This window comes from Protobothrops mucrosquamatus, unplaced genomic scaffold (genome assembly GCF_001527695.2).
Source record: "Protobothrops mucrosquamatus isolate PMUCROS unplaced genomic scaffold, P.Mucros_1.0 scaffold311, whole genome shotgun sequence".
Taxonomy (NCBI): Eukaryota; Metazoa; Chordata; class Lepidosauria; order Squamata; family Viperidae; genus Protobothrops; species Protobothrops mucrosquamatus.
The window spans coordinates 334,509-357,179 of NW_015386651.1; the positions used below are offsets into that span (position 1 = coordinate 334,509).

The 22,671-nt window shown below is 36.0% G+C and overlaps 1 protein-coding gene across 1 annotated transcript; it reads right to left on the minus strand.

Moving 5' to 3' along the window:
- Positions 1 to 7,636: 7,636 nt before the first annotated feature.
- On the minus strand, positions 7,637 to 22,248 carry TRIM42 (tripartite motif containing 42). Its single transcript, XM_029283984.1, has 5 exons — positions 21,884 to 22,248; positions 19,262 to 19,938; positions 16,325 to 17,148; positions 11,427 to 11,657; positions 7,637 to 7,717 (listed from the first exon to the last, which is right to left on the minus strand). Exons 1-5 carry the CDS (start codon positions 22,246 to 22,248, stop codon positions 7,637 to 7,639), a joined length of 2,178 nt encoding a protein of 725 aa, XP_029139817.1.
- Positions 22,249 to 22,671: the final 423 nt, after the last annotated feature.

Here is a 22,671-nt window from a genome sequence, read left to right on the forward strand (position 1 = left end):
ATCCTACATTTTGAGGAAGAACTTGTTGTATATGAAGACCAAGACCAGTTAAAGAACTAGCAGCTGCAATTTCACATTTTTGGTTGTAAATAATGAAAATAAGGATTTTCTCTATATTTCAATCAGAAACTTTCTATTTATAAGGCAAAGCAATATAATCATTGTACTGTGTTTTCCCAAAAGTAAGACCTACACCAAAAATAAGCCCTAGCTTAATTTTGGGGGGTGGGCCTAATATAAGCCCTACCTCAAAAATAAGTCCTAGTTTTGGGACAAGCTGCACACCTAAAAATCAAGCTAGAGCGGGGTTGGGGGGATGGAACTTACCATTGCAGCCTCCTATGTATTGACATTTGTCTTGCTGGCCCACTTCTGCGGCCAAAGGAGCAGCTTCATTCTGCAACTAAGAATGGAGCTGCGGCCTACATTTCGTAGTCAGAGGCCTTCCAGAAAGGCCTCTGACTATGAAATGCAGACCAGAGCTCCATTCTTAGCTGCAGAGACATTTCCTTTGCCCGCAGAAGAAGTGGGCCAGCTGGGCAGGGCTTTCAGTGCTGCCACTGTGAGGTGACTGGAAAAGACACCCCCCAAAAATAAGACCTGGTGCAAATAAATAAATAACCCCGTGTCTTATTTTTGGGGAAACATGGTACTATTGTAGCACTGCTGGTAAAAATAACAGAATAGCAAGGGAAAAAATATTTTATAGCTGCTTGTTTTGTCTATACAGTATATGTGTGCACTGATATTTAAATTCAATTTAATTTTGTGTGGATGTATTTGGCTTATCTGCATATATGTTTAGTGAGTCATTCATAGGAATAAAGGCAGTTGGCAGTTGCTTTCTTGGAACTGAAATAGTAACAGGAGAATTTATTTTATTAAGAAATGCATAGGCAGCCAACTCCAACAATGTGGAATGACATAAAATAAAAGCAATAATAAATGTCAGTCCTACAAGGCAGACCAAATTAGAAATCCAGCTCCACACAAATTTAGAATTACCCTTTACTCACATAGACTATAAGAGCACAATCTTGCAAGTATGATTGTGCTTCACCTCCTCCGGATAAAGAGGCAGGGCTATTTTAAAGATGTCTGGAGTGGGGATCAGATGTACTTTGAGGGAGAGGATGAGGGACTATGAAAAAGATTGGATACTTTTTAGGTCCCATCAGGAGGCACTGCTTAATGGATGGGACCTTGAGCATGCCAACTCCTATAGCAGCCTGTTCATATAAAATGACGAGAAGCCACAGAAGGCATTGGTCCTTTGGATAACCAGGCTTTAGGCTATGAGGGGCTTTATAAATAATAGCCATTAACTTGAACTGAATCTGTATCTGTATCTATACCAGTGCAGCTCATGGAGCAAATGTATCGTACTCATAATTCCCTGTTCTGCTGCATACCATACTGTTTTCAAGAGTATCCAGGGCTTTTTTTTGTCATAGAATGCCCAGAATGGAGTTCCAGCACCTTTTTTGGATGGACCCTTGTAGGGTAGGCAAGGCGGGTTTTATGATGTGTGTGAGTTCTGGCACCTTTTTCTTTCTTCCAAAAAAAGCACTGAGAGTATCTATGTATGTAATAACCTGCTGTCTAGCTTGAATTTCAAAGTCAATTCCAATTCAGAGTTCTTGTTTGATGGGCAACCATATAACTCTATCAGACAGACAGAATCTTAGGCCAGACATGGTTTTCTTAACAAGCTTAGAGTGAAGCCAATCATAGGACAAGACCAGCTTAACAGTATATTTTATGGAGGAAATATTCAGATACAACAAATATGTTTAATACTCATATAATAAAGACACCATGCATTAAAATCACAATTTTGAAGTATTGATGAGTTTGTTTTAAATTTCCTCTACATATTTCTAGATCAGAGGATCAAGAAATCACAAAAGTCTTACTTAAATTAAAATGAAAAAAAATATTTGATTTATTTAATAAATGTTTATATAAGCATTTAAATCACCCTTTGTAGAAAAATTCAATGGAACTTGGATCTTTAGTAACTCATCAATCATTTTAATAGAATTCACTGATCCTTATACAATAACAGCTAACATGCATTACAAAATCTGGAGACTTTCAGTTGTAAATAATAATCATTTCAATGTGTCTAGTTTCTCTTGAATATTAGATTTCAAAGAACCAAAATATTTATACTCGTTCTGTTTATAAATTTGTATACTTATAGTTTGACTTCTGATGAAAAATAATATTGCATTTTGGAATGGATTGGAATGCCTACTATTTGTACACATGAAATGTTTTCAAGAACTCCACATGTACCACATATACTATATTTATAAGAGATACCTTACCTGATACAGAACTGATATTCATATCTTCAGTTTTTCAAAAAAAGTGTGCTTGTTAATGTTTTCCATCCCCCTAAGTCATGGTACCTTAAACCTGTCTAGGGAAGAACATTTATGGCCAAAACTGACAATAGCCTAGAGCACACATTGTAAATCATAGTCTTTTAAGCAAAGTTTTGTGGAAAGTTCCTCTGTATTCTTTGACAAATACACTTGCTTCCTTACAATTCTCCTGCAAAAGCACTATACTTATATTGCTTTCCAAGCATATAACTATGGGAAATTAATACTAATATGCATTATTACAATCAATCTTATATTTTGTACTAAATCCAGAAATAAAGGAAGCCCTTGACCTAAGCTTTCAACAGATTGTTTTAGATCTATGATAAAAATAATTTTGTTCTCCTCTGACAGCCATCTGGATGGGGAAATATACCACAGGGAAAGGAATCTCAGAAAGACAAAGAACGGGAGAGGAGAGGAAAAGAAGGGGGCAACCCTAGTTAATTTGGACTCTGCTTTATCAGCATCATTTCTAGTTTAAAAGATTTCCTACTGCTAAGTAGCTATTGTATACTGATCAAAATAAAAGCCAAGCTATAGTGAATTTCACTCTGCAAGGCCTTTTCAGATGCCAGTTTCTGTCTGTTAAATCATAGATGGAAGACAAACCTCCTGCTTTCCTTTCCCTGGTTTACAAATTTTGATATAACAGAAGGTGATGGTTTAAGAAGCTCAAACATTGAAGGAGTGGAGAATTCCTGTGTAGAAGGAATGCACAGTTATTTGAATCAACCCAGTGATTTATTTACAATGCAACTGCACATGTTGTATGTCTACATAGGCTTCAGTTTCTTAAGCTGAAAGAAACTTATGACCAGCATGTTTTAATAAAATGTATAATACTGCTGCATTTTTTGTTGCTTATTTTGTTATGTTTTATTAGATTGAAAATAACTACAAACAAATCCTTTTGTTTCCTATCTTCACATAGGAATTTATGGAGGTAGATGCATTCTCTCTACCAAAAGATGGGCATTTATATTCAAAAGCCAACTCCTAAATCCATTTAATATTTCAACCATGGTTTAACAAGGTGAATGTAAAAGTGATTCAGGAGCAAATGTAGGATGAAACCCAGACTTTTTGGATTGTCTCTTCATACTTTAAATATAATTATATCCAAGCTTTAATTAGTCTATTTCTTTTGAGAAGTGGGTAAAATATATTTGTGTTTTCTGAATTGAAGCTGAACTCATAATTACAGTGAAAGGATGGCCAAACAAATAGGAGTGAGAGGAATTCAGTTGTGATAAATAATTACAAAGAAAGCTAACTAAATCCAATGAGTCCGGGCTAAAGGATTTTTTTTTTTCTTACAGAAGTTCATGCCAGTTATTGTTTCAATGTAAAGAATGTGCTGGGATCATTTCATCTTTGCCTTCTAGTCAGACCAATAATCTAACATCTTTGGATCATGTCCGATATTATAAACATCTTTGTTGCATGTAAAACTTCTTAATGATGAGGCTGGCAAGAAAAATTCCAGGGACAAACATTTTTGAATTACAATAATGTTTCATCTAATATTCAATTACCTATATGTCTTTCACGTGTTCCCTTTGGTATGGCATCTGACTCAAATAGATTGCACATTGTTCCCTAAATAAATTATGTGCAACTCTGTCTGCCCTACAGCTCAGTGCTTGCATGAGCTGCTGTTTATTTAGCAGTGCAGCCTGCTTGGAAGATATTTAGTGCCTATGTTTTGGCCTCTTGTTTCACTCATTACCTTGAAAAGTAATTATGCAAATATCTTACTGTGGGTTTTATTTATTTATAAACAGCTAAAATTCATTTTCAGACCATGCATTAAAAAAACCATGCATCAGCTATGAAGCTGCACATCCACCTCCACTGAAATGGAGCGGCTGGTAATAGATAAGAAAAATTGTTCCATGCTTTGCCTTGACTGTTTATTGAGGAAAGGAATGCAATAAATTGGGCTGCAGACAACCAATCACCATGGGATTTAGCTGTGCTCGCAGAAGACAGTTGCTGAATGGTGTGCAAGGGATTTAATACTTTTTTTTAAGGAGAAAGGCAAGCTGGAATGGAGATGGGACAGCTGAAGTGAAGGCAGACTAATATGAAAAAATGTGTTTTCTTCTGAATACCAATGCCACAAAACCAGAAGGAGGAGGCTGCTTAAATTCCTGAGAGCTCAGTGGATGGATTCATAAACTATGCTAATAGGCAGGGATCCCAATGGGTTGACATGGAATGATGAGAACTGCTTTTGATCATCCAGTCTTAGCACATCAATTAGTGCCTGATTAGGGTTAAGGAAGGACACATCTGCCACTTTCTTTCTCATACCAATTTTTAAAATCTGAAGTTCTTTCATCCTTTTTAATGAATAAATTTGGAAGTTTTTTTTTATAAAATTAGCATTGACTAAACTTAAAATCTGATTTTTTTTAATCTGAAAAAAAATTGAAAAATGTATACTGAGATGCATAAAACATGACCAGTCTCTGCACTTTAAAAGCCTTTCCAGATCTATACACTACATAAACTAAGTTCTCAATGGAGGAAGCCCATGGCTGTAAGGCTTGTGAGCATGATTCTGCTCCCTTTATTACTTGAGTCCACTCATCTTTATCAGCAAAATTGTATTTTGCTGATTCCCATAAGAATCCATAATCCTTGTGCTAATATTTGTATCAAATTTACATTTGCTTAAATCTAATAGTATAGTTCTTGGCTCAAAAGTTCTATAAATATTTATTTGTGCATTTACATACTTTAAAAAAAAAAAAAGAATTCTCAGATTAATTCCAAAAAAGGACATGAGGATTTTCTGAGTAAATAAATATTGACTGACATGGAATGGAAGCAAATTAATTTGATTTATCCTTAATTTATGACAAAGTCTTGGAGAATCAAGCGATAGGATTGGTAAATGTGGACTCTCTGATGCTGCTTATGTCTTTCACCAACAGCCACATTCCTATATTCAGGATAGCACAACTCTGTTCAAGCATCTACTGCAGCTGCCATTGTTAAAGATTCCCATAGCAGACAGTGCTGCTACACTCAATGGGCACACAAAGAAACCTTTTGCCTTCATAACACTCCTAAGTACCAAGTCTCCAAAGGAATGGTGAATATGGCCTTTGACTTTCTCCCTTTATCAATATTTATCAATATAAATAATTATATTTCCTGGGCTGCTGACAGAAACTTTTTATTTGCTAAGTGTCACTGAAAGATATGTCCTTCTAATAGCCCAAAATTTATAAATGGCAACAAAGAGGGATTAGTGTGAATCAAATTTTAAGTTAGCAAGGGAAAGAAAAACAGTGAAATGAATTAGCAAACAGGTAAGAATAAGATAAGGGTTTGACAAGCATCCTTAGGGCCACTGATAAAATGAAGATGAAAGAGAGCTGCTGAATTTGACAGAAAACAAAAGGTCCATAGTTTGCTAGTATTAATTTATATCAGTTTTAACTGCTGTGCTAACATGTTCTTAAGCATATTAAGACATTCTTTTTAAAGCAAAGTTTTTATTAAGTGATTCATTGTGCTGCAGAATTTGGTGCCCTATTTGAGAGTCAGTTCTCCCATAGTCACAAGTAAATAGTATAGTATCAGATCTATTCATTATAAAAACAAGAGAAAGGGGAAAACAATACATTTGCCCAGAAGAGAATGGCTTAGTGCATAGGAAGTAAAGAAACACACAGTGGTTCAAGCCTTGATTTCAGTATACACAGGGCATTTCAGATACAGAAGACACTGTAATTCTTTCACAATAGTTTCATTAGCTATTTAGATTTACTTATCAGAACTTTTGTATCTGTGGAAGTCTATCCTTGCAATTTTTTGACTAGCTATTTGAGAATAGTCTAGCACCCATGACTTTTTCTTGATTTACATTTCTAGATTGATAGGGATGCCAAAATATGAACTGGGGCAGCTTTGCCTAATTTGCATGATTGTGCTCACTAGGATTTATGTGAGTTGGTCCAAGCCATCCGGAGGTATGTTAGGAAAGCTTGTTGAGTCAGATAATGGAATCTCTTTACTGAAAAAAATAAGTTTGATATGGATAGTTCAGATTTATTAACTCATCTATTAGTATCCTCAATTCTCTATTTATGTAATGTCCTATATATATAAGGACACTCTTATGCCTGTTCAGAAAGATGCTAAATATGGTAGCAAAGCTCCATTGCAGTAAATTTGGTTATTGCTAAGTAATGTTTTGAAAAAACAGTTACACTAGCTCCCAGTTTGCTATTGGTTTAATATTCTTGTAGTGCAGACATAGGAAACTGGCAACAAAGATATGTATTATCAATGCCATGCTTTGCCCAGTTCTAACATATGGCTGTGAAAGCTGGATCTGTAAGAAAGGCTGCAGGGAAAAAAAATACCTTTGAGAGATGGTGCTGAAAAAAATTGCTAAGTATTACTTGATCCACACAATAATGAATAATTCTAGATTAGATAAAGTAAAACCAAACTATTCACTGGAAGCAGTAATTGTGAAACTAATGCTTAAATACTTTGGACACATAATACAAAGACAAGAGTCACTGGAGAAGACTCTGATGCTTGAAAAACTTGAAGACAATAAATTAATGTTTATTTGGACTCTTAAATGGGACTGGATTCCACTTAATTGCTGGATTTTTATTAGTTGCTGAACTTTTTATTACATATTCATCTATATAGTGCCTATCGTGTATAAAATGTACAGATGATAATGGCTATTGTAGCAGCATTCTGCTAAAGACCAAAGGATAAGTAAATGAAGTGAAAACAGCATATAAAATTCCTACAAATTTCAGGCACAATCTATAATAGGTGGACTGTTCAAGTATTTTATCCAGAAAGTAATTTTCAATATCCAATTAAAATGAAACACAGACCAAGGCTCTGGACTGACAAGATAAAGAGTGAGCCCTTCATTCCCATATGAAAACATATCTATTATGTTCCTTTGAAGGTTTGGTACACCACAGAATTTATTTAAGGGATTTTTCATCATGTATTTCTTAAACAATGTAATTTTTTAACCATCTTAAGTGGAAAATTGTAAAAAATAAAATACAAGAGCTGATTTTTTTTTATTTCATGGACCTCTTTATTCTGGAAGGAATATTTTTAGGTCCTAGTTCACAAATTTAATTTAAAAAGAATGAAGAAAAGAAAAAAATATAATGGGATTCTATCTGATAGCTTACTTTCAGCTTCCTCCTTAAAATGATTTGTAGATCTGTAGTTCAGGATTATCTGCGGAAAGCAGATTGAACATTTCTCAGCAGTCCCCATCTGGCTTTGACTTTGGCACGCACATCTGGAGTCATCACCTACAATGGAAAGCAGAAATATGATTGTCAATCAGCTATAGAAATACAGGTACACGACAGATGTCACAAGAGAGTAAGCAGGAATAAAGGTACTGGCATGTTTCAATAATTATTTTAAATACATCAGTAAGATGTTTTTAAATAAATAAACACACTAACATTTTTTAAGAAATATGTTCAAATAAATCATGATATACTTTGCACTGGAGCTATTACTGGAACTAAGGTTTGTGAAAAGATGAAGTCCTGCTCCCCTCCCCGCAATATCTTCCTCCTTCTTACACCAATCTGCAGAACCTTAACATCCCTAAATAATGGACCTTCCATTATATTTCCTCCTGTAATATTTGGGACAATGGAAATCTTTGAGACGAGGTCTTTCATTTCAAGAAAAAATTGAAATAGTTCAGTTGTAGGATTACATTTGTCAACATGATTTTGTTTTAATATTAGTTATCAACTGCTAAGAAGTTTTTTGATGTCCTCTTATTTGAAAGAGACTGTTGCACATTTGGTCTTATCAAACAAAGCATTTATTAACTTGTATGTCCCTCCAGAGCAGACAAAGGTAGTCACATTTTTCCTTTAAAGAAAGATACCTATTTAACTACTTTTAACCCTGGTTCTATAAAGCTACAATCTCATGCATATATTCAAGAAAGTAAATCTTACAAAAATCTGAAGAATTTCATCCTGTAGCAACATATACTGATTCAGGAAGACTAGGGGTAGAGCAGGCATATGGTTTAGGCTTGCTTAAAACTGGGGTGAGTTCAGGCGAAAGGGACAAAAAGAATTTAGAGACACATATGTGAAATCAAGATTCAAATCAAGGTCAAAGTAATATAAGAACATTTCAATTTCCCTAAGTATTCTGTTACAGCCATCAGTGTGACCATTTTGAAAAATTAGGGTTTACCAGTATCACTGAGTGAGAGATTGCTGAGGTCAAATACACCAAAAAGTTTCAGGTAACCTCAAAAGGCCTAAACAAGTTTGTAACATACCGTGTTTCCCCGAAAATAAGACCCAGTCTTTTTTCTTCTTCTTTTTTGCTTCCAAAAGAGGTACCGGGTTTTATTTTGGGGGAGTGTCTTTTCCACTCACCTCGCCGTGGCAGCACCAACATCCCAGCCCAGCTGGCCCACTTCTTCTGTGGCCGAAGGAGCAGCTTCATTCTGCAGCTGAGAATGGAGCACTGGCCTGCCTTTCACAGTATTTTCTGGAAAGGCCTCTGACTGTGAAATGCAGGCCAGGGGATGCCACAGAAGAAGTGGCCTGGAAAGGAGAGGCACGTGCTGATTCATGGGAGACCTGGTAAGTGGGTGTGGGGTGCATGGGGCAGCTCCACCCCCCACCCTAGCCCTAGCTTGATTTTTCGTCATGTGCCTTGCCCCAAAACTAGGGTTTATTTTTGAGGTAGGACTTACTTTTGGGGAAACACAGTATCACAATTGTTAACTGATAAGTTAGGTGTATTCTGACTCACATGTAACCTACATCTTTACAACCAATCTGTCTTCCCATTTTGTGGTTCTGATAAAGTGAGCTGCAACTCATGAAAGGTTATGATTTTTGATTAAATTAGTTTGTTGGAAAAGGGCCTACCACAGACCATTCTTAACAACAACAACAACAACAACAACAACAATAATAATAATAAAGTTGGAAGGGAACTTGGAGGTCTTTTAGTCCAACCTCCTGCTCAGGCAGGAAACCCTATACCATTTCGGACAAGTGGCTGTCTAGTCTCTTCTTAAAAACTTCCAGTGTTGGAGCATTCACCGCTTCTGGAGGCAGGCTGTTCCACTGATTAATTGTTCTAATTATCAGGAAATTTCTCCTTAGTTTTAGGTTGCTTGTCTTTGATTAGTTTCCAACCATTGCTTCTTGTCTTGCCTTCAGGTGCTTTGGTGAATAGCTTGACTCCTCTTCTTTGTGGCAACCCTTGAGATATTGAAACACTGCCATCATATCACTCCTAGTCCTTCTCTTCATTAAACTAGACATACCCAATTCCAGCAACCATTCCTTATATGTTTTAGCCTCCAGTCCCCTAATCAACTTTGTTGCTCTTCTCTGTACTCTTTCTAGAGTCTCAACATCTTTTTTACATCGTGGTGACCAAAACTGGATGCAGTATTCCAAGTGTGGCCTTACCAAGGCTTTGTAAAGTGGTATTAACACTTCACGTAATCTTGATTCTATCCCTCTGTTAATGCAGCCTAGAACTATGTAAGCTTTTTTGGCAGCTGCAGCACACTGCTGGCTCATATTCAAGTGATTGTCTACTAGGAGTCCGAGATCCTTCTCACAATTACTAGTACTGAGCAAAGTAGCACCTATACTGTACCTGTGCATTTGGTTTTTCTTGCCTAAATGGTTTTCGTGGTTTTCTTATAAGCCATCTGGAGTCTGAGTGGAGTTAGCCATTGACTAAAATTAATAAATTAAATGAAATATTTGGCTCCCATAAGCTAACACAATTGTCTTACAACATACCTCCTAGTAAACCTTACTCAATGACAAGTATCTTTGTATCCTTTTGAAGGGTACCACTATATCATAGTTCCTCCATTAGAATGTGCATCTCCCCACCCTCTTCCCCCAACAAGATAAATACTTTATTGATTCTTTTTACTTTCTAAGCTAAAGTATTTGGACAAATAAACATTTCTAAAGTATATCCATTATGTGTAAGGAAAACTATAAGGATGCAAATAAATTAAAAAGCAACTTGAAAGCAACTATTATTTAATGTCTCTTCCTGGCTGCAGATGTGGGACCATCTCTTTCCTGCATCTGTTTACAAATAATTAAATGGCAATCAATTCAATGTAATGCCAGTAAAATGTAGAGTTGGGGTTGTACCACCTTGAAAGGGCCCATTCAATATTTCATCATTGTTTTCTCTTTTGGCACAGCAACAACAACCAAATAAAAATGAAGGATTATTTAATACTGTTGCTGAAGAAATATTAAAAATCAATACATTTTAAAGATTTTAACTTTTTTAAAGATCAAATAATGTGGCAAATGTTCAGGCAAAACAAGGAATGGGAAGTAAAAATACTAAACAGACACCTCAGAATGTTTTCAAATTTGCAGGCATATAAATAAATATTCCAAAACAATGTATCTGTTCAATATTCATTATAGAAGAACGTTCTTTGCTCTAAGGATTTAAGAGAAAGCTTGCTATATTCATTATGAATTCATGAATTGTTTCTCATAGTCTATGTCTAAAAATATCTATATTAGGACAATTGTTGTATTAAGTTAAATCCTAATATGTGTTCGTTATGGAATTTTCATCTGAATACTAATAAAATAAAAAATAGTGGAGGTAAAATAGAAACATCAAAAACTGTCAATCATATAAATGTGCCATACAAAAATCACGTTATGAAACATTTTAAATGCTATTCTTGTTATCTCTTTGATATATAAAATGGAATATTATAAAAATGTTTATTTAACATTTTGAAATAATGTCAGCTCAGAGAATTGTTAATGCCATAGTAAACAAACAAAAACAAATTATAAAAACAAAACAAAAATAATCCAAGCAACATTTGAATCAAATTCCATTAAACTCAATTCATTTGAATAATCTGTGAATAAATATAAGCTATTTATCGAAAATCATGATAATGCATTTGTCTATATGAGTTTGATTTAGCCAGCAATTAAATACCCAAGATTGTACCTTACAGACTTCACTCCATTCTCCTGGACCATTTTCATTGACAGCTCGAACTTTAAAGAGATATTCTGTATTAGGGGACAGATTATGTATTTCTAGATTCTGTTGTACAATTCCAGTAAGTACTCCTATGAGTTGTGGCTGGATTAAACTCTCAGCTGCCTCTTCATCAAGTACTTCATAATAAGCAATTTCAAAGCTATCTACTTCTTCTGTTGGACAGGTCCAATAAAGCTGTGGAGTGCAAAGAAATAAAGTGCACTGAAAATACATTTATGTATAAATAGTGGCGAATATCTGTAGCTCAGGTGTAGGCTGAGGGTGAAATTTTGTTCTCTGTACTTGTGGGTTGGTTTCTGAATGTTTCGTTACCAGGCTAGGTAACATCTCGGAATTCAACCCACAAGCTTGGAGAACAAACCTTCACCCTCATTTTTATGTTTCTCTAGCAAACTAATAGGGTTAATAAGTAAGGCTGCTAGCATTTCATTATTTGAATTATAAGAATTTGTAGAATAAAAAAACCAGAAACCCACAACTCCAACTTAATTATGTATATTTAATGTTCACAATACAGGCATTTTAGTACCAGTCCCATGGATTTTAAACCTAATAATCTTCCACCTTCTAAAAACTATATGAAGTCCTATACCAGCCAAAATGCCACAATAACAGGGAATTAAGTTCAACTCATATAATGGTCATTCATTTGGAAAGTCTACATTTTGTACTGTCATAAATGAAACAGAACATTTCAGGTGAGTTATAGTTTTATCTCTCATTAGATTCAGTGGTTTTAGACCTAATTGTCCCATGGCTCAAATAAAATAAAGAAAGAAAGCATGTGGTTTTTAATAATTACAATAACCAAAACTTTCAGTAATTTGTATTTTTAAAACTCTTATATTTTATTATTCAAAAATTCAACTTGGTCTTAAAATATCTTTTAAAATATCTTCTTTCTTACTGCAGTAAGGATGGATAACTACATCACCTGCAATGGGAAGCAAAAATGTCATTGTTAGGCGACTATAGAAACACAGCTACAAGACAAATCTGAGTCAGGGATGTCAATTTTGCTGACCATTGCAAGGGGGGGGGGAACAAAAGCCATCTGTCTTGTTAGGGTTGACTTGCAGCTGATTTCTCCCTATCCAGATTCTTACAGCCTCTAGGCACTGAGCCAACACCTGAAAAGCATTGAGCATTAACTTGCCCTGCATTATAGAGTTGTATAACTGGCATCATCAGCATAGTAGCGTACTATGCTGTCTTGTCACAGAGTTCAGATTGAGTTAAATTAATTTAAAAGAAAAGATTTAAGACATAGAAAATCAGTTAGAAGTTGCTGTTCTCTCACAGGAGATATTTATAAATAACCACATTTGAGATTCTAATCTGTAACACATCTCAGTTCTCAAATTTAGACAGGCTCCAAACTTGACAACTTCAAGACTTGTGGACTTCAACTCATGACTGGCTGAAGAATTCTGGGAGCTGAAATCCACAAATCTTAAAGTTGCCAGTTTGGAGGCCCCTGGTCTAGTTCTGTGTATTTCTCACTGTAGATTTGCAGAAGAAATATAGAAAAGTTCCTTTTAAAGCACAACACTGTCCTCCTAGCATAGTGGCCTGATGAACCATAGCTCATGTCCTCCTTTATTACTAGCTCTACAGGAATATTTATCTTCTGCTGATTGCCCCTCTTTTACCTAACTTTTCACAGTCTCTTGAACTGTTACGTTTGTAGTCAGGATTGCCCAATAGAGAACACATATCATGAATTCTCCTAAATATACCTTCTTTGAAGTTTAATATAAATTTTATTATATATCCTTGCATTATATTTTATCTTATATTATTTTATCTTACTTTTTTATTTTTTTTATTTATCTCACCTTTTCTAGTGTCATAGTAGAAATTTTATTCTATTTAATCTCACTATAGTCTGTTTTATCTCATTTCACTGTATCTTACCTTAATTCATTTTATTGTATTTTACTTTGGCTAATTCTCATGCTCTGATATGATTTGTCAACTAATACATCAATAAAGTATATTGTATTGTCTTTATAATCCTACTCTTACAATGTTAATGATATTGATTCACCATTTTATAATTTGTACTAGTGATTTAAATTTTTGCCATTTGTCATACTATGTAGATTTGACCACTGTCATAACAGAATGGCTGTAATATTATCCCTGAATGATATATTATTTTGAAATAAATACTCACTGAACCTACAAAGGACAAAAGGCTAATAAGAAGAATAGAAAAAAGTAAAATTAGAGTGATATAGAAACAATTAGCTAACTCAGATTTTTTTCAAAAGCTATCAATAAAATTTCACTTTATAGGTCAACTTGTAATTTTTTTTTTGACAACTATAGACATAAGTGGAAACTAAAGAATAAAATCAGACAAAACAAGTATTCAGCCAGCGGAACAATGCAACAACTGATTTCAATAAGACAGCCAATAAAAACAATTAGAAGTTTGATGAATTTTATGGATACAAAATTAAAGTAACAAAGATATAATAAAAATACATAATTCAAGAAGAAAAGTTTGTGTAGAAAGAGTCTGGTTGCTAGATCACAAAAGATTTGGGTTTGTATTAACAGGTAGCCATAAAGATATATTTTAAATAATTATAAAATATGGAGAGAAGTAAAAAGTTCTTGAAATGTGAAAAAAATCTGCTTAAAATCAATACCAACTATTAAAATAAATATACTACCAAAGAGTTTTTAAAACAAATATTATTTCAAATAGCCCCAATTTTAATCTCAGACAAAATCCTCTTAACATCAGCAAGGAACAATCAACAGATTTACATGAAATGGATGGTGGTAGAGAAACAAGAGTAACATTTCAATTTTACAGCATTTTCTACCCCTCTGACAATCTGGATGGAAACCGTGCAGGCAGACATAGCAAATCTACTCTAGTTTATCCATCCAATTTCCTTAATACAGGTCAGATCAGGACTCTTATTTTAAGTTGTAGATGAGTTTAAAAACAGTACATCAGATCAAAAGCCAAGGTTCTTGATAAAAGAAAAGGAAGCATTCTATAGTATGCTAGACCAGTGGTTCTTAACCTGGGCGGTACAGCCCCCCCAGGGGGCGATTTCATTTTTCAGGGGGGCGATGGAACAAAAAGGGGCGGCGTGGGGGCGATGGAACGAAAAGGGGGCGATAGGGGGGCTATGGAGTGAGATGTTTTGGGGACACTTTTGAGCCTTCCCCTGCAGCTCCAAGCGTCCTCCGCCATTTGTAGAGAGAGACAGAGAGGCACTTGTGCTTCTCTCTCTCTTTCTCTCTCATGCGGATTTGCCCCCTCGCAGGGCTCCTGATTGGCCCTGTGCCCGGGTGCCCCGCCCTCTGGGAGAAGCACGGCCAGGAAGTCCCTTTCCCTGGCTGGCCCCGTCCGAGGTACACGTGGTCGGGGAACCACACAGGGAAGCCTGGAATCCCCGCTGGAAGCAGCCTGCCAGAGCCTCTGCTGAGCAGGCCACCCTTCCTGCAAGCCACGGCCCAGAGAGAGAGCAGCCCCTGCGATCTCCAGCTGCGGGACCATTGGCCCAGCTGGCTGGGAAGGCGCGCCAGAGTCCCAGCTGCTTTGTCAGCGAAGAATGTGAGGTGAGCAGAAGATGGGGGGCAGAAAGGGAGGGAGAGGAAAGAGAGAGGGAGAGGGGAAAGAGAAAAAGAGAGAGAAAAAGAGAGAGGAAGCGCAAGTGCCTCTCTCTCCCTCTCTCTTTCTCTCCTCACCTGGAGAAAGAAGGGGGAGGGAGGGAGAGGAAAGAGAGAGGAAGAGGGGAAAGAGAAAAAGAGAGAGAGAAAGAGGAAAGAGAGAGAGGAAGCGCAAGTGCCTCTCTCTCCCCCTCTTTCTCTCTCCTCACCTGGAGAAAGAAGGGGGAGGAAGGGAGAGGAAAGAGAGAGGGAGAGGAGAAAGAGAAAAAGAGAGAAAGAGAGAGGAAAGAGAGAGGAAGTGCAAGTGCCTCTCTCTCCCTCTCTCTTTCTCCTCACCTGGAGAAAGGGGGGAGGGAGGGAGAGGAACGAGAGAGGGAAAGGGGAAAGAAAAAAAGATAGAAAGAGAGAGGAAAGAGAGAGAGGAAGCGCAAGTGTCTCCCTCTCCCTCTCTTTCTCCTCACCTGGAGAAAGAAGGGGGAAGGGAGGGAGAGGAAAGATTTGACCACCCACCCAGTCTGCTCTAAAGGCACAGTGAAAACACAGCCAGCACTCCCCCTGAAAATCTCTCATTTTCACTCATTTCAAGCTAGCAGTTGTGGTTCTACGTAGCTTGACTACCCTGTGATATATAGATTAAANCCCAGCCCTCACATCCACAAAATTATTAACTTTATTCTGGGGGAGAGAAATGAAAGTTTATATAAATTCATTTCACATTTTAAGAGGTCTGCAGTATTGCAAAGTTGTGATTGAGAGGTTATGTTGGGGGAGGGGGGCGATGACAACTTCCTCATTGGCTCAAGGGGGCGATTCGTTCAAAAAGGTTAAGAACCACTGTGCTAGACTATGGCCATTTGTGAAAGAAGCTTTTTATTGATGATAGAATAAGTTTGGGTCCAAAAGTCAATGATATGATTTCATTCATGTCAATGATGCAAAGCCACAAGAAAGATATTTTAGATTATTCTTCAAATACATACAAAAGTATATAAAAATCCAAATAGAAGAAACTAAATTTTCCATACACTTTTTAAAGAAATTACTTGGAAATTATTTGGAAGAAAAAGTATGCAACTACATGCAGAACTGATGAAGATATAATTCCATTAACTGCACATTTCTATTATCCAGTATTATTTGAATTTACAGAAAGTGTGAATGCTCATAATGAATACAGTGTTGGAAAATAAAAACATCCATACCTTAGCAATAGTTGGGTAGACAAGAGTTTGGTAAATAACAACAAGACCAGGAGGTAAAGAAGATTCTTCCTGTACATCTGGATTGTAACTGGGTCCATAGCTTGGATAATTTCTTATATCTTTTGAAGTATCTGATGATGCATTCCAAACAGAATACAATTGATTTCCTTTCAACTCTGTTGGAGGTGATGATTTTGGTCTAATATGCAGTTCATTGCTCATAAAGGTTTGATCAGCCAGTGAATGAAATGACGATAAGGAGAAACTTCTGTTCAGTCCTAGTGGGTTGGCAATGTGTGCGCTTGAAACAGTCCTTGGAATCATGACATCAGAACTGCAAGGATAAGGACTTTTGTTCATTTGTTCATATCGTAATTTATTGCGGATTGATGGGAAAATGCTCACTAGGTTTTCAGCAAGTTCCTCAAAGTTGACTTTAAGATGCTTTATTGGGTCTTCCTTAAGGTATGGGTTGGGCTGATAAAGACTTGCAATTATATCTTCTACTTCCTTTATTAAGCCCCAGGCAGATTGCAGGAATGCAATAGGGCTCTGTTCCTTTAAAGCTTCCTTAGAATATTGCATGAGGCTGTCCATTTGATCAATTTTCCTTGTTGCATGGTTTGCAAATTCATAAAGTGCCTTTTGTTTCTGAAGTTCAAGGTTTTCTACTGCCTCCATCAGTTCTTTTTCACGCTCTTGAATTATCATCCGTAACCTCATAAAACCATTCCTGATCTCTTTCCTTTTGGTTTCTTTGTAAGATTTAAAATTGTTTTTTAATACAAGGACTTCCATTAGGTCATTATCAATTACATAACGGACTGCAACAGAAAAATAAAGATAATGATCACGATTGATATTATTTTGAAGGATACCATTCTTGTTCACAAGATAGAAAATTGGTTAATATTAGATTTAACAGGTCAATCAATTTTGGAGATGAGAGAGTTTTCACTCCAAGTTACATATATTTGAAAGTTTAATATGTTAAAAATTGTAAGTCAAACTTCTATAAGTCTATTCTATTATCTCTCGAGGAAAAACAAGCTTCAAATTAAGATTTGGATTGATCAGAAGTTAAGTGAACTGATGTGAAATTTTTAAGAATACATATTTTTCTGGAAATAAGTTTCTTTAACAATTCTTTTCCTTATTCTAGAACAAGGTTACTTGGCAATTTGCTGCTAACCTCCATTTCCTGTGAGATCATTCGTATTTGTTGGAAAAAGCAAGAATCTATATATCTGTCATTACTAAGTAGTGAGCCCAATTCCCCAGAAAATGCTGGATATTTTCCCCCTCAGTTTCAAGTGGCTTGGAAAAATTCAACAGGCCATTTTTGCTCCTGGAGCTGTCATTTGCCCAGTAAATCAAAAAGGTCATCTTTGAACCCCACACCATGGGGTTGGGGGAAAAAACAAATAGCACCTTACTTTAAATAAGTGAAAAGAGTGGATTAATTCTATTAAGCAGCATTGCATCAATTTGTTATTTACAATAGCATTTATTACACTTTGAAAAAGTAATAATTATTCTCAGCATTTTGTCCAGCTCATATGTGGCTCATAAATGAACACAGAAACATGTCTATTTGGTTTACATTAAATTGCAATTAAATGAAATTTTACACATTTAATTCCATGGCTGTATAATGTCTGACTGCCTATAATGTCTGACTCTATAATGTCTGACTCCATATCATCAGAAGTTCTGAACCTGCCATATCCTAATAATCTGGAAAGGGCAATAGGGAATAGGCTAGACTATTATATAAAGTTCAGAAATTAAAATGGACTCAAGAGCATGTTGTGGCTGCACCCTCAGCAAAACTATTCTGCTTCACTAGACGCACTACTTCCTTCCCCCAAACCATAGATTTGATTGTTTCCTATTGTTCTATAAGGTTTGAACAATGAAAGATAAGGATCTAGAGATTTTTAAAAAAAACTGGAGTTCTTTGAGAGGATGGAAGACAGCAGGAAAAAATATGTTTTGATTGTGAAAAGAGAGGAAGAAAGCTCAAAGTTTGTGTGAGGGAGAGAAAACTATGTTAACAGTAGGTCTGTATATGTATGTGCCTACATATGAGTGTGTGTATGACTTCATCACCCGTAAGATAGTTCAGCAGGAGGAAGTGACAAAACATGAATCCTGCAGTCACATTGTAACCTCCACATTTCTTCTATCTGCCATTGAGATACAACTATGAAAGGCAGGATTTGCACTGTGACATCACAATACATTTGAACATTTTTACTTTTATTTTCATAATCATGTTTAGTAACAAATGCCTGTATGTGCCTTTCAGCTAATAATGGAAGAGTAATGATTATCCTGGGACATCTAAAAAAATTAGCATGTTATTATAGAAAATTCAAAGGCAACCATAAATGGCCTTTCAGAAATCATATTTCTGTGCTTTCAAGGTCTATGTGTTCATTGGTCAGATATACTGTATGTTGTGCTAATCATCCAACTCTAAAATAGATTAAGCTGAGAAATAATAACTTTTCCAAAAGCAGACAATGAGCATCAGTTATTATCTATATTGCAAGACCATTAGATAGCCATAAGCTAGACAAGTGGTTCTCAATCTTTTCTTCATCACGGACCCCCTTTAAATATTTCTTATGGCCACGGACCATTGCCACGATCTTCCAAGACTCAACTCAAGATTTAAATCATAACATTTTTCAAGCCTTCACAGACTCCCTGTGGCAACATTGTGCCCCCCCAGGGGTCTGTGGACCGCAGATTGAGAACCACTGAGCTAGACAGTTTATTCTCCATTGATCAAAACCACTTGTTTAAGATCTCAGGAAACTTCTAACCTTAGAGAAATCTCTGACAGCTTTAGCAGGCATTTACATTGATTAGATATAATATAGCAACTAAGAAAATATCAAGCAGAAAGAAAATAATTTAAATAGGAACCTTTTTTAAACTTTGCAATAGTCGTAAATAACATAGCAGACATTTTTGTACATGCTACTGATAAAGAAACTTTGTTATGATCATTATGTTGTGCCTCAGCACAATATTCACACAGTAGTTCATGATCTTCAAGGCAGTATTTGGAAAGCACTGTTTCACCATGGATTAAGCAGTTTTTGTCTTCCCAGATGTCATCACTAATTTTAGCATAGGCATGATTTAATGAGGAAATATCTTGGTGATAATTCCTCAGGCAAATATTACAGTAGTTCAGCTGACATGACAAGCATCTCTTTTCCGCCTTTTGCTCGTCACAAATCTGGCAATAGATTGGGACATAGCTTTTGTCAAACCTCCATCTTAGGAAACCGTATCGGCGCATATACTTTCTAGCCAATCTGGCCCTTAGATAATTAATCCTCAGATACATTTTCTTAGAAAATGGTAGGCAATGTGCTTTGTTGCAGATTGGACATGTGATGATGTAGAAACTCTCTGTAATTTCAGCATTCAGTCTGCTCTGCATGATACATTTATCACAAATGCAGTGATTGCATGGCAACATAAACGGGCGGAGAAACATTCGTTGGCACAATGGGCATACAAGCTGGTCAATAAAAGCATGTCCAGAAGGTTCTTTATCCAATGTAATGACAGATGTATCACTTGCCCCTCGGCTTCTGAGCCTGAAAAAAAAACCAATACAGAAACCTCAGTTATACCCAAGGATGCCACTAATATTTATAATTATCAAGCTTAAAATAAAAATTCTACTTTGGACAATTCTATGAACCAAGTGACATCTGCTTCAAAATTTCCTTTTTGGTTTACACCTAATTAAAAACCAAATGTCCACGTTTCTTTCTATACCTTTCTCCTCTGTAAACTGTCCTCCTAATCATCCCTGTTTACTTAACTTGTAATGATGATAGTAGCAGGTGAAAGTCTAGCAACTTTTCTAGGACACTTTTGCATTTTTATTACTGAGAATGCTGCCAGTGGCAAAACCTCAAGTCTTTAGTAACTCAGGAAATATAGGTTTCTTTACATGAAGTTTGGGATTTATGGAAGACTTCTGTAAAATAACATTATTTTATCTCTGAGGGACTACTGAGGGACTACTTCTTCACAGACTGAGATGAGTATATGCAGCTAACACAGTGGTGGATCTTTCCTCTTTTTTTGCCTCCATATAAAAATTAGTTAAAGCTATATAATGACTTTATATCAATATATATAAGGCATATATATATATATATATATATATATATATATGCCTTATATATATTGATATAAAGTATATATATATACATACACGTATATAAGTATATGTATATATATTGTGATACAAGTAGTATTAGACAAGGAGATACAGCATTCATACAATGCATACATTTTATGTATTATTGACTCTTGCGCCTCTAAAGAATGTTCTGTATTTGTAATTATTTATTATCGGACTACTAATGAGGGTGCTGGGGCCATCAAATGCAATGAATATTAGGTTTCTATATTGTTTATAGACAAATCAGACATTGAAATTCTAAAGGCTAGATGCAGGGAACGCCATTTTGGTGATTAGTAGTATGACAGATTTGCATGCAAATGCACTTTTTTTTGGTGTCCAAGGAAATATAAGGTTTTTTTTTTAAAAAGGGCTTTTGTCACATATAACAAAAAGGATTCTATGTCATTCTTGGAAATGAATTGCATATCCCTGGCAAAGATTAGGTAAAGATTTCCCTGTCCAGTCGTGACCGATTCTAGGGCACAGTGGTCATCTTGGTTTTTGGCCAGGAGAGCCAGTGTTGTCTGAAGACATTTTCTGTGGTCATGTGGCCAGCATGGCTATATACCAAAGGTGCATAGAATGGTGTTACCTTCCCACCGAAGTAGTACCTATTAATCTCGCATTTGCATATTTTTTATAGTTAATTATTTTTATTTGTGTACCAAATATAAAATACTGCAATTGCATTTAAAATGTTGTGAGTTATAGGCAGTGCTTTTTTTCTAAAAAAAAAAAAAAAAAAGTGCCGGAACTCACACATGTCATACAACCAGCCTTGCCTACCCTACAAGGTTCCATCCAAAAAAAGATGCCGGAACTCCATTCTGGGCGTTCTATGAGAAAAAAAAGCCCTGGTTATAGGTTTAGGTTCTATAATTATTCCTTTCCAGAAGAAGAGAACATTTAGTATTTCCATTTGGTTAGGATTTAACTTTTTGTTTCCTCCTTCACCGAGCAGATTTTTTTAAAAATTGCACCTTACATCTTCCACCTGCCATTTACAGTCTTTTAAGTGGTAGACTTAAGGGTACAATTGCCATAACTTTTATATGTACAAGTCACTTTCGGATATGTTTGGTTAAAAATTCACAAGGGGATATTCTAAGAAAAAATGCAGAATTCTCATAATCTCATGCTGCAGAATTTGATAAACTATTTTGAAGAAACTTGCTGCTTTATGGTCTGAACTAGCCTAATAATAATTCCACATTTGATCTTTAAGAGCGCCAGTTAAAAAAAATTATGTACATAAACACAGAGATTACTCAGGGTGATGGATCAATGGGTTTTGAAGAAGATTCCCCAAAGAATCAATGTTTGACAGCTCTTACCTTTTTCGTAATTTAGCTCCACGTCTGTACGGCAAATATGGAAAAGTGCAACACCTACTATCGTAGCACTGACATTCATTATTCTCCTCAGTACAGCACAAGCACTTGCAGTTTCTATTATTAGCACAGGAGCAGCAGCACCAGCGACAGTTGGGGCTTTCTGAGAATGCACAGTGACAGCACTGGCAGGTGGTGTCATCATCGTGTGGGCAGTAGCAACAGTCACAGTTCCTTTCATCCGTAAACACAAATTTCCAGCACAGGCTGGATTGTTTGGGGCCACATATTTTGAGGCATTTCTTACAGCAGTTACACCCTGGGCAGCAAGGACAAATCATGCAACATGCACAGGGTCTGCTGGTCATAATCTTAAAAAAGAAAAAACATATCTCCCCCCTTTCTCCCCCACTATCTTGCTCTTGTTTCTTGTCTGCTACCTGAGGGCTTATTTTGTCCCAGAGCTGTGAAAATTTCTTTCTGATCACTTAGGAAGGAATAATGATATCACAATGAGTTTTACCAATGAGGATACTGGGAATTTTTTGTGTGTAGATGAAAATAGCATATTTGTTACATCACAAACTATGTCACAGTGACCAAACACTTATTTTTGTATTGGTCTGATAATATGGACAAATTGAACAAGAAAGGACTGGAGGCTAAACATATAAAGAATTGTTGCTGGAATTGGGTATATCTAGTTTAATGAAAAGAAGGTCTAGGGCTGACATGATAGCAGTATTCCAATATCTCATGAATCGCCATAAAGAAGAGGGGATCAAGCTATT

What these genes read in the sequence shown, in the direction of transcription:
- TRIM42 (XM_029283984.1), bottom strand. Translation starts at nt 22,248, where the DNA reads ATGACCAGCAGACCCTGTGCATGTTGCATGATTTGTCCTTGCTGCCCA. An exon ending in GGAGCTAAATTACGAAAAAG is followed by an intron (nt 19,939 to 21,883) that starts GTAAGAGCTGTC and finishes CAGGCTCAGAAG; the next exon opens with CCGAGGGGCAAGTGATACAT. An exon ending in TATTGCAAAGTTTAAAAAAG is followed by an intron (nt 17,149 to 19,261) that starts GTTCCTATTTAA and finishes TTTCTGTTGCAG; the next exon opens with TCCGTTATGTAATTGATAAT.